The following is a 14,974-nucleotide window of genomic DNA, read 5'->3' as shown; positions in this document are numbered from 1 at the left end:
AGCACCAGCAGGAGCTGTGTGAGTGCAAGCGCAGGGTTTTGAGTAAAAACGCCACGAAATCTGAACGTGCAAGTCCAGCTCTCAAAGTTAAAAGACCATGCTTTTTAATAAAGAGGAAAACACCCGTACATTTCCTTTCTACTCATGGTGTCCTGTTTTATTTTCTCCTCAGGTGCACTGTGATTGGTTGATGAAAGTATGTGAGAGGAAACAGGAAGTATCTATCTTTCCATCCCCGGTTGCAGCAGCAGCAGTTTGTACAGCATGACCTTTAGAGCAAGAGTATTGTTGTGTTGTTTGAGTTGTTGTCTTTTCTGCAATAAATAGATTTTTTTTTTGCTGTTACCATCTGAACTATGTTGGACGTCTTGGTGATGAGCCTTTGAGGCTGTGGTAACACCACGTGACTCATCTCATGTCTTATACATGATATTAATGTGGTTATTACATGGATAATGAATTATTATGTATCGTGATTTTATGATTCTTTCTTAAATAAATGTTTTTGGTCTTTTGTTTTCACTCCTTATCTATTTGTTTGTTTGTTTTTCAGCAGAATTACACCAGAAAACTAAAAACTGATTTTTCCACAAACTCATCAAATTTGGGCAGGAATCCTGATAAAGGGGCGGAGCCAGGAGCCTGTTTGAATCACTGTCTTTATAATTGTGAGACTGATGAAAACAGTCAGGATTATTTAGAGGACTGGTTTCTATGAGTGATTGAACTCTGGTGCAGCTCGATTGAATTGAGGAGATTGAATTGATGGAGGCTGGCATGTGCACACATAGACACCAAAGGGGGCTTGAGCCACTGCCCTTTTTCTTCCTCGAGAGAAAGTGCCCTTTTTTAAATACATGAATATTATATTCCTGTTTGCGCACAGCTTCCCTGTCAAACAAATATATTGAAATATAATAAAACTCTAAATATCAGGTGGGAGATTAGACTAGTCTCTGTACCTCCCCCCTCACGTCTCCTGCACAGAGCTGAGCACTGGAGCTGTGGACATTTCTCCATTCTTAGAAGCATCGCGACTCGGACTCTGAATAATTCTAACAGCGCTGCTCCAGGACAGACACTCGTTAAAGATCCGGTCTGTGTCAGACTCTCTGTCGGAGTCTGCTTCCTCCTCACTCCTCCTCTGACCTGCGCTCACTTTACACTTTAACATTAAACACCAGCACTGATCACAAGTTATCAGGACACCTACAGGACTGACGTTTACTTTGTGTTGGTTTGATTCTCTTTAGAGTTTATGAGACACATGTTTAAACCTGCGACACAACACGAGACGTGACGTGACACAGTCAGGAAATCAGGGTTAAAGTGAGAGAACCATCCGGAGTCATGATCCGACATCATCGACTAATAACTAAATACATGTGATTATCGGTTTGTGTGAAGAGGGACAGAGACCAACACACACACACACACACACACACACACACACACACACACACACACACACACACACACTCCTGCAGACAGAAGAGTTCCTCCCACAGATTCCGACGTAACACAGTGTTTTAACTTCTTTGTTGCAGAAGAAGCGACGCCCCGTTCATCCAGGAACATAAATATGAATTCAGCAGGTTTTTATAAAGTTCAGTTCTAAATGTGATGATTAGAAAACATCAGAGGATCAAAGTCACTTGTTGACCTGCGGTGTAATGGCCTCAGTGCAGTGGAGCTGCTAAGGGGGGCCAGGTGGGGCCAGGTGGGGCCACCTTGATACAGTAAAGGCAATAATCAGAGTTTGTCCTTTTAAGCTTTAGGTGCAGGACACAAGTCTAAACTGAATGAATGTCCAATCAGTGTGGAGAGCACTGACCACTGTCACAGACTGACTGTTATACCTTATTTTGTAAGTTACAGCACAACTGTAAGAACAGTAAAAGTCTATAATACTTTTTAAAGCACTTTCTAAATAAAAACAGATTTCATATTTGTCTGACTGATTTTATTAACTGATGAAAAAGCAGCCATGGGACATTGTGGATGTGGAACACTTTGACTTTTAGTTCTCACAATACACCCAGACCACAAAGTTGATCCAACTTGAAAAAGGTAAGTAAATAAATTTACTTCATATCTACTTATTAATTTAATTTAAAAACTGTATTACTTAATTTTGGCAGATTTTTCCAACTTAAAAACGGCAAGTGAAGTTAACTCTCAAAGTAAAACCAGCTAGTCTGATTTAACTGAATAGTTGTGTTTACTCTGGCTACAACCATATAACTGCGTTTCTAAACAAAAACGATCTCTCTCCACGTTCTGCTTGTGCTTTAATGTAGTATCAGACTAATCTGAACAATCAGTTCCAGAGTTGAGGTGGAGTTCATGTGAATTTCACAGTCGGGAACTAATTCTTCTGATTATTCCGACTCCACGTTAACGCACAACCAGAGCACAGTGGGAGGCTCCGCCCATCTAACCCAACAGTCGATGGTTCCTGTGTCGCTCTACTGCTCACGTGCACCTGTGCATGAGCTCATGAAGTCCAGTCTACACAAGTGAACAGTTTTACACGTGTATCAGACAAAACAAGTTTGACTCACATGAGTTGAATCCTCGTGAGAAATGAGTAAAGAACACTAAAGTAATGTAAGTTTACATAATTATGACCTTTTACAATGTATTTTTATGACCCAGTCTTCATATGGACTGGAGCTGTAAATAAACAGGAACTGACTTCTAACATGAGGTTAAAAGAAAGAATAATTCAACATGTTTTTTAAATCCAGTCTCAAGAAAGTAAAGAAAGTGTTTCATTTCTTCATTTTAACAAGGGGATTTACTGGTGTTTGTCCGTTCATGCATGTTAATGATGTAAAGAGGAAGGAATCCAAGGTCTTAACTGATCTATGATTTCTATCTGTCATCGTGACTGGCTGACAAACATCGTTTCTCAAGGGTGGAATCTAGCTGCTGATGTGGCTGCACCACAGAGACGTGTGAAGCAACGATGGGTTTGAGAGAAGCAGCGAGTTGCTTTGTCATCTTCCTTCTTTCTGTGTCAGGTACATCTACATTTACAGGAAAGCACTTTGTGTTATATCGTGTTTGTATGAAAAGTGTTTGAATAATTGTTCCAGTCTTTCTCGTGGTTCCAGCTTCTTAATGTTTGAGGTTTTCCTGCATTTCTCTTAAATTGTTTTGAGTAATTGTGAAGTTTGGATCATTGATTGGACAAAACAGTTATTGTGAAGATGTCACTTTAGTCTCTGCTCTGCGTAGAGGTGATGTTATTCTGAGTTTCTAGATATTGTTATGCCTCAGTGCCGGTGACACCCAGTGACCTCAGGCATCTTGTTTTCAGGTCGTCTCGTTGTCTGATTCTTGTGAACGCAATATCTCAAGATCCCTTTGAGGGAGTTTCTTCAAATTTGGTACAAATGTTCATCACTTGGACTCAAAGATGAACTGATGAGGTTTTGGTGGTTGAAGGTCAAGGTCACAGTGGCCTCATGAAACATGTTTTGGCCTCTCCATCATGATATTTCTTGTCTGCCTTTGGAGAAATTCCTCAGAATTTAAGTGAAAAGATGAACTAATCACATTTCAAAGCTCAAAGGTCACAGTGACCTCATATGATTCTGGAAAAAGGAACACAGACTGAAAATGCTCTGGTTGTTGGAGGCATCCTACAGCAGGGTGGTAATTCTAGTTTGTGCTGTGGTTACAGTGGTGCAGGCTGCTGATGGCTGGGGAGTGACGTGCACTCCTACTCAGATCTGTGCTGTAAAAGGATCGAAGGTGCAAATACGCTGCTCCTACTGGCACCCATCCAGAATAGATGACCTTGATGTTGCAGTGGAGCAAACGTACTGGTTTACTAAAGGGCAGGATAGTGAACCTGTGGATCTGAGAGCAGCCTCTGAGTACACAGGGCGTGTGCAGTATCACTGTGGAAACAAGGCCTGCACTCTGACCATCACAGACCTGAGAGAGAGCGACTCTGATGTGTACCAGTTCAGGTTCATAACAAACCAACCTACTGGGAGTTTTACTGGTTCACCTGGAGTCTCCTTGTCTGTCACAGGTAACATTTCAGTTGGAAACAGTGAATCTATGGTTTGTTTATGTGGACAGCTCTGTCTAAAAGGATGTGTGTCTTTCTTTACTTACACAGGTGTCCAGGTGATCAGCAAAAAAGCATCAGCTTGCAAGACGTATGACTGTTCATGGTCACGTGTGGAGTGTCAAACCAGTTGTCCTCCAACTCCCAGTCTGTCTTACATCTGGTACAAGAACGGACAAAAGACATGGGGAGAAAAATCTTATAGCGACTACTTTTATTCAGCAGACAGCATTTCCTGTGCTGTGAGAGGCCACGAGGATTTCCCCTCTGCTCCAGTGTGTGAGTTTACTTCTTCCAATGACCAATGATGTTCTGCTCTTTTAACCTTCTTAGCTAATACACTGACTAGAGTCCGAAATGGATTTGAGGGCTGATGCAGAGTAAAAGAAAATCTGACACATCAGCTGACATATCATATATTAAAAGAACATTGTCATTGATTCCTAAGATGTTTGTTATCAAACCTTTATGATAAATATTCTGCAGTTGAACAATGAATTTGAATGAGTCCAAACTAGAGTGGCAGTAGTAGTAGAGCACATTCCTCCACCAAGGCCCAACAGTCCATTCAATTCAATCAAGCTGCTCCATATTTCACACACTCCTCGATATCAGAAATTTTGAAAAACACGATCTTGCAATGCTAAAGAAAGTAAAACTAAAATCCTGGATCTGCACCAAAATCTTTCCAGTAAATTGTTGCGTAATTGTGCAACCACACCAACCAGCCAATGTACTGGGGTGAAAACATAACCTCTGGGTGGAGGTGATGAAAGCAAATCACAAATACAACCACATATGTAGAGCTGGAATTCAAAACATCATCGTCTTTACTGTAAAGCTAAATGTAGCATCTTTTCTGCATTGTTTATTTCCTGACATGGGAAACAGCGATCTGTGAATTACTGTTAAATACAGCAGTAAAGATTATAGTTGTCATGGTGATAGTCAAAAGGTTTTTGTTTTTCAGGTGTCCGTGGAAATTCATGCGACAGAGTGAATTACATCGACAGGAACATCTGTGCCTTTAAAGGCTCATCAGTGGACATCTCTTGCAGTTACAACAGTCGCTATTATTCTATCACATCTAAGTCCTGGTTCGTTGCTGAGCGTAAGGATGAGCAGCAGTATCGCCCTCGAGCTGTGGACTTACTCAAAGACCCAGAGTTCACAGATCGTGTTCAGGTCCTTGAACCAGAGCGAGGGCGCTCCACTCTGAGAATAATGAACCTGAGACTGAGCGATTCAGCCCAGTATCGCTTCAAATCACAGAGGTCTGAATGGGAGAGAAGTTTCCGTGGCACAACTCTGACTGTCACAGGTACTGAGGAACACTAAGTCACTGTGTTGTTCAGTGGTTCTCAACCTGGGGTCCCACAGCTGCTTCTATGTGTGTTTCCTGTTCACAGATGTTCAGGTGATCTGGTCTCCGATTGGTCCAACACTGACTTGTCACAGCAGCTGTCTTCTCTCTGGTCGTCCCTCCTTTGTCTGGTACAAGAATGGAACAGAAATTCACGGGGAAACGTCTCCAACTTTCAGGGGATTCCTTCACCCTGAAAACAGCTATTCCTGTGCTTATGAGCTTCACCACTCGTCCCCTGTGTGTGAGTTGACTCCAAAATGTCCCGTGTGGAAACTTGAAAGGTTGAGCCTCGTGATTTTCTATAATTTAATAATTGTGAAAAAAAAGTCCCTTGAAAAGACCAAATCAAAGTTTGTTATTAAAGCACTTTTCATATCCAGCAGAATAAAGACAAAGAGCAATAAAGCAAATAAAAACGATTCTCTCCACCCATCCACACACAGAGAAAGACAAGATAACAGGAAGTGAGAAAAAGCTTTAATCACAGTGGCTCATCTTCCATTTTCACTTCCACTTTTCCCTTCAGATTTTGCATGTATGTGAACAGGACACATGCAAATCCCACCCAGTGATTCCCAAGACAGAGGTGACGTGTTCAGTTTTGTGAAGTCTGTATTTAATACAAACAGTAATTACTTGGTAAAACTACTAAACACTAAAGGGGGCCTTCCTGTGTCCAAAAGTAAATCAAACACTCTTCTAAAGATGCTGAGAACCAGGGACGGCTGCAAACTATTAAAAGACTATATTCTATAAAGCCACATTCTCATGTAAAGATCTGTTTATATCCTGCAGATGCTCCGAAGGTTCCTTTAGTGCAGCTGAGTCAACCTGGAGACATTCTGAAGGGCAGCTCGGTGTCTCTGACCTGCAGCAGTGATGCTAACCCACCCCCTGCATACGCCTGGTACAAACAGAACCAGACTTTGCTCAACAGAGCAGCTCAGCTGGTTTTCAGCTCCATCCCGTTGTCTGACTCTGGAGAATATTACTGCACAGCTGAGAATGCGCTGGGGAAGACAGCGTCTAAACGTGTCTTAATAAATGTGAAATGTGAGTAAATATTTTTGAAATATTCAAAAGCCGAGAGGTTTTGCACATCTTCAAAATTCCAAATGCTGCAACACTCTTCAAATCCATTAACATCCATGTAAATCCAGATGCTCCACAGTCCTCCTCTGTGTCAGTGAGTCCCTCTGGTGAGATCATGGAGGGCAGCTCGGTGACTCTGACCTGCAGCAGTGATGCTAACCCAGCAGCTAATTACACCTGGTACAAGGAGAACCGAACTCTGCTTCAAGGACCAGAGGGCGTTTATCGTCTCTCCTCCATCAGCTCTGGGGACAGCGGGGTCTACTCCTGCAAGTCTGAGAATCAGTACGGACGGATCAACTCCACGTCTCTACACTTAGACGTCCAGTGTGAGTAGAAAACATCCACATATCCATGAAACCCAGCACTGTCTCGCAATCTTACAGAAAGTTCCTGGGTCCGCCCCCTTATCTGGATTCACACCAAACTTTCCTGAGTTCTTCCCTGACCCGTACCTCATCCTACCTTCAGGTTTCATGCTAATCGACTCAGTAGTTTTTGTGTAATCTTGCTTAAAATCAACAACCAACAAACAAACGGACTGGGGTGAAAACATCTGTTGTTGCATAGCTACACTATATGACGTCATTTTCTAAACTCATAGTGACGACATTCCCACCATATGATCATAGATTATTTTTGTATATAAGCTTCAGGTCGTCTCTATAGTCCTATTAGAGGCAGGAATACAGCAGATAGGCAGTTTTAAGGATGCATGATGTAAATCTCTAACTTCTTTGTGACATTACTTATAAGTCATCTATCCATTATATGATGGGGAATAATGTTCTGATCAGTATATGATTTAGTCTCTCTGCTATTTGTGGAAATATCTTGGAAAATGTGTCTTTTGGGTCAAATCTTTGCTCATCTTGACCTCTGACCTTTGACCGATCAGCTGCAAAAGTTAATATTCACTATAATATTCAGTAAGTTTGGTTCATGTGTTGAGTTATTTTGTACATTCACACACACGGGCTGAAAACAAAACCCTCAGTACCTGCTTCTGTCTGTGCTGGCGCCCCGGGTTAATAATGATCATCTATATTTAAGAAGCACTTATCAAAACCAGAGATTGAAAAGTTCTTCACTTTGGTTAATGAATATTTCTGAGTTGATTTCATGATCTTGCATGTTTTACACCAGACGCTCCAAAGCCTCCCTCTGTGTCAGTGAGTCCCTCTGGTGAGATCATGGAGGGCAGCTCGGTGACTCTGACCTGCAGCAGTGATGCTAACCCAGCAGCTCATTACACCTGGTCCAAGGAGGACGAGGACTCACCAAAAGCATCAGGACAAATCTTCACCATCACTAATATCACAGCTGAACATGGTGGAAAGTATCAGTGTGAGGTCCAGAACACACAAGGACGTAGTAAGGCCACCTTACATCTGACTGTTGCAGCAGGTGAGTCATGTGAAGTCCTAACACCTTTAAAGGTTCTGGAGCTGTGGATTGACTTTAGCTCCGAGTCAAACATCCTGCAACATTCCCTGTTCATCCATTGTGTGATTTCTCCAGGTGCATGGAAATCAGCAGTGACTGGAACAACCACAGCTCTTCTCCTGGTGGTCATACTCCTCGCTGTCTTCCTGTGGATCAGGTGACTCAGTCACACAGTGACACTACTGAATAGAAACATACAGTTCGTAATAAGACCTCACAGGCAAGTCTGAATAGAGGCTGGATTTTCAAAATAAAAGCACCCACATGGTTAGAGGAGAGAAACTTATTGCATGTCACAAAAATACAAACTACCACAAACACGAACCAAGTTCTGGTACACACACACAGACTCCCAGACTCTGGATGTCTCATTCCGGGTCAAACATGAGGACGGGTTCTACATGGTCTATGCGAGCTCGGGGAACATCAAGTGTTTTGAGTGTGGGGATGTGGGTCACAAGCGGATCTCCTGTCCCCGCAGACAGCAGGCAGCGGGGCTCGCTGTGGCTGCCGGGGGAAAGGAGGCTGTTCCCCCGGAGCTCAGCGAGGCAGGCGGCTCCGCGCCTGCTGGAGGTGCTGCCTGAGGCCCGGTGGTCCGGTCCGCTGCTGTCGGCGGCTCGGTGTCTAAGGTGAGCACAGCAGGGGAAGTGAGCACTGAGAATATAGTTGTGGTCACGGGTGTTAAAGGTTCTATTGTGGTTGGGGATGCGGGTGTTAGAGGCCCGGTGGCCAGTAGCTCTGTGGTTGGGGATGGTTGTCATGGTGACGATGAGGATGCTGACATGGACGTGGACTCTGACTGTGAAAGTGGGTCAGTTGTAGGAAGCGCTTCTCAGAGCATTGATTTGTATTCTCTGGAGGAGATTAATATTTTCCTGGATGATACATTTGGGACATTTGAATGTGAGAGATTTTTTCCCAGATATTGGAAAGTTCATTCAGTCAGTTACCACATTACAAAAGGTGGTTGGGCTGAATCTATTAGATGAAAAGAAACGTTACCGCCTAAAGAAATTAGTCACCGGGGGAAGAAAAGGGTTAAAGGTATCTGTGGCAATCGACCTTGCCACGGGGCTCTCCCACACACAGCCAGAGACGGAAGTGTTGCTCTTAAACATCTTTATTCACAAATAAACATAAATTCAAAGTGCCAACTTAAAGTAGACTGGCTTTGCAGCTCAGTCCTCCACTCAGTGTCTGGGAGTCTCTGGAGCCTCAGTCTCTCTGAGTTCCTTCCTCAGTCTTGCGTCCTGAGGCAGCGCCGACGCTGCCTTTTAAGCATGAGGACCAATCAGCTAACAGCTCTCACCTGCGCTGATTGATCCTCTATAGCAGGTGAGGGCTCTCCCAGCCCCCTCACCTCCACAGTATCAAACACAAAAATGTTAAAAAAGATGAAAGTGTCAAAATAAATATGTTCTTAAATCACTGGGTGTTTCACTGTTGTTGTTTGCTGTTCTCTCTCTTCTATCTTCCCATGCAGGGTCTAAGGGTAGCATCATTAAATATGAACGGGGGCAGAGATGCAAAGAAGAGAGCTGTCTTATCGGAAACAATTCAGCAGAAGAGACTTGATGTTGTGTTTCTCCAAGAAACACATACTGACAGTCTCAATGAGATTGATTGGGGCTTATGGTGGGGTGGACAGCATGTCCTCAGCCATGGGACAAATATAAGTGCAGGAGTTGCCATTCTTTTTTCTACAATAGCAAACGTAAATATAATCTCTCACTCAGAAATAATTCAAGGCAGAATCCTGATTGTAAAAGCTGAAGTACAAGATTTTAAATTCAGTTTTATTAATATCTATGCACCCAATCAAGGCTCTGAGCGGGAAAGAGTTTTTCAAATTTTAAACGAAACACTAAGTGGCATAGACCAAGAGGAATGTATTGTGTTGGGTGGAGACTGGAACTGCTGCACAGATTTTAAGTTAGACAGGACGGGGGTGGAGCCACATGTTCAGTCATCTCTGCTTTTATCCGGGATCGTAACAAAAGTAGATCTGGTGGATGTGTGGAGGTTAAAGCATCCTTCAGCCCGGCAGTACACCTGGTCAAAGTTTTAGATGGAAGGATCAGTGCAGCCAGGTTAGACAGGTTTTATCTTTCTGCTGCTTTTACTAATCAGGTTTTTAACTGTCAGATCCTCCCTGTTGGTTTTACTGATCATCATCTAGTTTTAATGGAGTTTATTTTATCCTCAACAGTAAAATCAAAGTCTTTTTGGCATTTTAACGTTAAATTATTGCATGATTTTACTTTCTGTGAGAATTTTAAACTGTTTTGGGCTTTTTGGAAAAATAAGAAAGAAGAGTTTTCCTCCCTTACCCAGTGGTGGGAAGTAGGAAAGGCCCAAATCCGAGTGTTCTGTCAGCAGTACGCAGCCAACTCGACCGTCAAAATAAAAAGAGCCATTCAGAAGCTAGAGGAGGAGATCAGAAACCTGGAAGCTGTCCCAGCCACACAAAGCAACGGGCAGGATGCAGAATGGCTCAAAACCAAGAGACAGGATTTAAACTCCTTTTTACATGAAAGAGCCGAAGGAGCCTTGGTCAGAGCCCGCTTCACTAAACTACATGATATGGACGCTCCGACCACCTTCTTCTTTAACTTAGAGAAGTCGGTGGCTCGGAGGAAACAGATGGTGTCTCTGCGGCTCCCAGACGGAGAAGTGACCACAGAACCGGCTAGGATGAGGAAGCATGCAGTAGAGTTCTACTCAGAGCTGTTCAGAGCAGTTCACTGTGATGTGGACTCTGCTGCAGAGCTGCTAGAAGGACTTCCTCAGCTGAGTCCTGAAGAACAGGATACATTAAACTCTGACATCACCTTAGAGGAACTGACCGTGGCTGTGTCGCAGATGGCGTCCGGAAAGGCCCCTGGAGTGGATGGATTACCTTCAGATTTTTAAAAACATTTCTGGGGTGTTTTGGGACGAGACATTTTAGACATTTTTAAATGAGTGTTTTAAAAAAGGGACACTTCCTACTTCCTGTAGACGCGCAGTTCTCTCTCTGCTGCCTAAGAAGGGAGATCTTAGCCTTTTAAAGAACTGGAGACCAGTGGCCCTTTTATGCACAGACTATAAGATCCTCTCCAAGGTTTTATCCAACAGACTGAAGACCTGCATCGAACAGCTGATCAACCCAGATCAATGTTACTGTGTGCCTGACAGATCCATGCTGGACAATTTGTTTTTAATAAGAGATGTGTGTGATGTGTGTAAATTATATAATGTAAATGTGGGTATTATTTCAATTGATCAAGAAAAAGCCTTTGACCGTGTGGATCACGATTTTTTATTTTCAACCTTGCAGGCTTTTGGTGTTCGGGGGGGGTTCCTGTCCTGGGTCAAGCTGCTGTATAGTGGGGCTAGCTGTGTGGTGAAGGTGGGGGAGGGCTGAGCTGTCCTGTGCCCGTCACGAGAGGCATCAGGCAGGGCTGCCCCGTCTCAGGACAACTGTACAGCATCGCCATCGAGCCTCTTCTGTGCAGGTTGAGGAGCAGGCTGAGGGGTCTCTCTCTGCCGGGGCTGGCTCACAACCCTCCTGTGGTCGTCTCAGCTTATGCTGATGATGTTAATGTTTTTATCCATGACCAGCATGATGTCCAGCAACTTCAGGAAAGTCTGGTCTTTTATGGGAGAGCCTCTTCAGCCAGAGTCAACTGGGAGAAGAGTGAGGGGTTTTTAATGGGTCAGTGGAGCCCGGGGACTGAGCCTGGTCTTCCTGGAAATCTCCGGTGGGGAAGGGATGGATTAAAAGTTCTAGGAGTCCATCTAGGAAGTGAGGGCTTTCAGAGGCAGAACTGGGAGGGGGTGCTGGAAAAGGTGGAAGCGAAGTTGTCTAAATGGAAATGGTTGCTACCTTATCTGTCCTACAGGGGAAGAGTTCTGATAGTGAATAACTTGGTCGCCTCGTCTCTTTGGCACAGACTTATTGTGTTGGTGCCACCTCCAGGTCTGGTTGAAGATGTGCAGCGTCGCCTGGTGAAGTTCTTCTGGTCTGGTCAGCACTGGCTGAGGGCAGCGGCCCTGTATCTCCCTGTGGCAGAGGGAGGTCAGGGTCTCATTGACATTGTGTCCAGAACTGCGGCCTTCAGACTGCAGACGGTGCAGAAGTTGCTGTACGGCTGTGGTCTCTGCTGGTTGGCTCCTGCTCGTCTGCTGCTCAGACAAGCTGGCCGGCTGGGGCTGGACAAACAGTTATTTCTGATCTCATCAACTGAAGCTGACCTGACTGGACTGACACCGTTCTACAGCTCGGTGGTGAACGCCTGGCAGACGCTGGAGGTCAAGTGGACTCCTGACCCCAGACCGGGGATATGGCTGTTTGAGGAGCCGCTCTTCCACAATGACTTCCTAAAAACAACCACATTTTCCTCTGCAACACTGAGAAGTAAGTTTGTTGAGGCTGGCATCATCAAACTGGGCCACCTCACAAAGACATCCTGGGAAACACTCTGTGACGTCACCAACATCAGGTCCTCCAGAGTTCTGAAGAGGATCGTGGAAGAAATGTTGCAGTCCCTGTCTGTGCCACTGAGAGCGTTTGCTGAAAATCGTACTCTAGCTGACCAATGGGATGATGACTGTGAGTACCTGTTTCCCTCTCTGATCGTCAGCCCTGCTGCTGACGGGTGGCGAGAGGAGAGTGGACTGCTTCTTTCCTTCAAAACACCGGTGCTGGGTAGTTTCAGCTCTTGTGGGAAGAAGCAGCTTTATGTCAGCTGTGTGAAGGTGCTGAACCTTCGCTCTCTGGCTGGAGTCAAGGAGATGAGGTGGACTGAGGATTTTGCTGCAGGCTGCACCCCTGTAGGCAGGTGGAGGGTCCTGTATAAACCTCCTGTTGAGAAACGGGTGGGTGACCTCCAGTGGAGGATTATACATGGAGCTTTAGCTACAAACAGACACAGAGCTCACCTGGACCCGAGCACTGGGGAGGGATGTGGTTTCTGTGGTGATAGGGAGACGGTAGAACATCTAGTGGTGACTTGTCCTTGACTAGAGGTTTTATTTAGACAACTGCAGCAGTGGGTGGAGGCTCTGGGGGAGAACCTTTCTCTCCCGTTGTTTGTTTTTCGGCCTAAATACCACAAAGGAAACAGAGCAACACTCGTCCTGGTCAACTTCCTGTGCGGTATGGCTAAACTGGCCACCTGGAAGAGCAGGAAGAACCAGATGTTGGGTGAAGGCTGGACAGATGTGGAGAAGTGCTTCGAAGGTTTGGTAGCAACTCGCCTGAGAGTAGAACACGCCTTCTACAGCCTGACCAGTAACCTGGAAGCTTTCAAGTGTCAGTGGGGGATCAGACAGGTTCTATGTTCAGCAGAACCTGTCTGATCAGTAGAGGAGGACGGTTCACTGGTCCTTCATTTTTAAACTCTGTGTGTGTGTGTGTGTGTGACATGTAGTTTTTCTTTTGTAAAATATGAGTCTTATTGAAGTGTTATTTATTAATTTTGTTTTTGCTGATGCATGAAATGATCTAAATAAAAGTTATCTTAAAAGTCAAAGTCTCTCTCTCTCTCTCTCTCTCTCTCTCTCTCTCTCTCTCTCTCTCTCTCTCTCTCTCTCTCTTCCTCTCAAACTGAAACAGTCTCTCTCTCTCTCTCTCTCTCTCTCTCTCCGTCTCTCTCTCTCTCTCCGTTCTTTCTCTGGAGGAGTTTTCTAGTTCATGTTTATTTCTTTCCTCCCATCTAGAAGAAACAAGTCCTTCACACAACAGCGTGAGTGCGGTGAGAGACCAGAAGACAGAGCGCAGGTAAATGAATAGTTTCATTTAAAAGCACTTGATCTCCACTCTTCAAGGCTGCCTCATTAACCGGTGGCGTTCTGCATCATTGTGATTTGATGAGAAGGGTCAGACCATGAATGTCTTGGGAGGTCATATTCCTTTACTCTAACAAAAAGCTTAAACTCCATAAGGGAGAAACTGACTGGATCTCTTATGCCTCTGTGCCGGCGACAGCCGATGGCCGGAGGCGTTATGTTTACAGGTTGTCCGTCTGTCCGATGGCGACTGTGGAGGTCAAAGGTCAAGGTGACTGTGACCTCCCTGAACCATTTTTATCCTCATGAACAGATTGAGAGAATCATTTCAAATTTGGCACAAATGTTCACTGACACTCAGGAATGACCTGATTGGTCAAAGGTCAAGGCCACAGCGGCCACACCAACATGTTTTGGGCCTTTTGAACATGATATCTCAAATCTGCCTTTAAGGAATTTCTTGAAACTTTGACTTAAAGATGAACAGATTGGATTTTGTCACGATGGTCTCATATGAGGCAAGAAATAAATGTATGAATATTGAAACTGCACTGGTTGGAGGAGGCGCACAACCGAAGGGCAGTAATTCTAGTTAGGGAGTAAAATGTAGAGTGAATGTTTCGTGGTGGTGACACCGGGTTCATCTGTTAAGAAGATGAGCTGGTCACCAGCAGGGAAAAACAGAAAGCTCCAAGATCACTGCTGCCATCACAGTTTGATTCAGCAGAGTAGGATTAGGCCCACAACAAAGAGAAACTCTCAGAACCCAACAAAGTTAAAGAGTAAGACACAGATTCCAGCCTGATCCCAGCTAGTATTTTACTGTACCACCAGATTTCAGCTGCGGCACACACACAACCAGCAGAGCCGCACGATGACGTCCACTACGCCAGCGTCTGCTTCACCCAGAACCGGGCAGATGCCATCTACTCCAACATAGCTCGAGTTCAACCCCAGAGAGAAACTGAGGAAGACGAGGAGGAGGAGGCTGAATACAGCGCTGTTCGATTTGACAGTGCAACAGGGTGAGCAGCTCCACACGTGAACATTTTCATCACTACATTTATTGAGGTTAAAAACTGTGGGTGTGAGTGGTTTATTCTGCCCTTCACAGAACAAGACGTGAAGAAGAGGGGGACGATTCATCTGCAGTGTACAGCACAGTCACCAAACACTGAAGAAACACAACATGAATCTGTTGTTTATATGTG

The 14,974-nt window shown here is 44.6% G+C and overlaps 1 protein-coding gene across 1 annotated transcript in view; it reads left to right on the top strand.

Moving 5' to 3' along the window:
• The window catches only part of LOC118098679 (B-cell receptor CD22-like), a gene marked incomplete at its 3' end in the record, with an annotated part of 28,419 nt that overhangs the window by 8,531 nt on the left and 4,914 nt on the right, over positions 1 to 14,974 (top strand). The window contains exons 6-13 of the mRNA XM_047343509.1: positions 2,972 to 3,026; positions 3,692 to 4,048; positions 4,139 to 4,366; positions 5,058 to 5,408; positions 5,497 to 5,694; positions 6,249 to 6,506; positions 6,614 to 6,874; positions 7,692 to 7,811. Coding sequence (XP_047199465.1) covers positions 2,972 to 3,026; positions 3,692 to 4,048; positions 4,139 to 4,366; positions 5,058 to 5,408; positions 5,497 to 5,694; positions 6,249 to 6,506; positions 6,614 to 6,874; positions 7,692 to 7,811 — 1,828 coding nt within the window. The remainder of the gene's footprint in view (positions 1 to 2,971; positions 3,027 to 3,691; positions 4,049 to 4,138; positions 4,367 to 5,057; positions 5,409 to 5,496; positions 5,695 to 6,248; positions 6,507 to 6,613; positions 6,875 to 7,691; positions 7,812 to 14,974) is intronic.

Source organism: Hippoglossus stenolepis, chromosome 2, assembly GCF_022539355.2.
Source record: "Hippoglossus stenolepis isolate QCI-W04-F060 chromosome 2, HSTE1.2, whole genome shotgun sequence".
Taxonomy (NCBI): Eukaryota; Metazoa; Chordata; class Actinopteri; order Pleuronectiformes; family Pleuronectidae; genus Hippoglossus; species Hippoglossus stenolepis.
The sequence above is the reverse complement of the archived record's forward strand: the minus strand, read 5'-3'. Positions and strand labels throughout refer to the sequence as shown.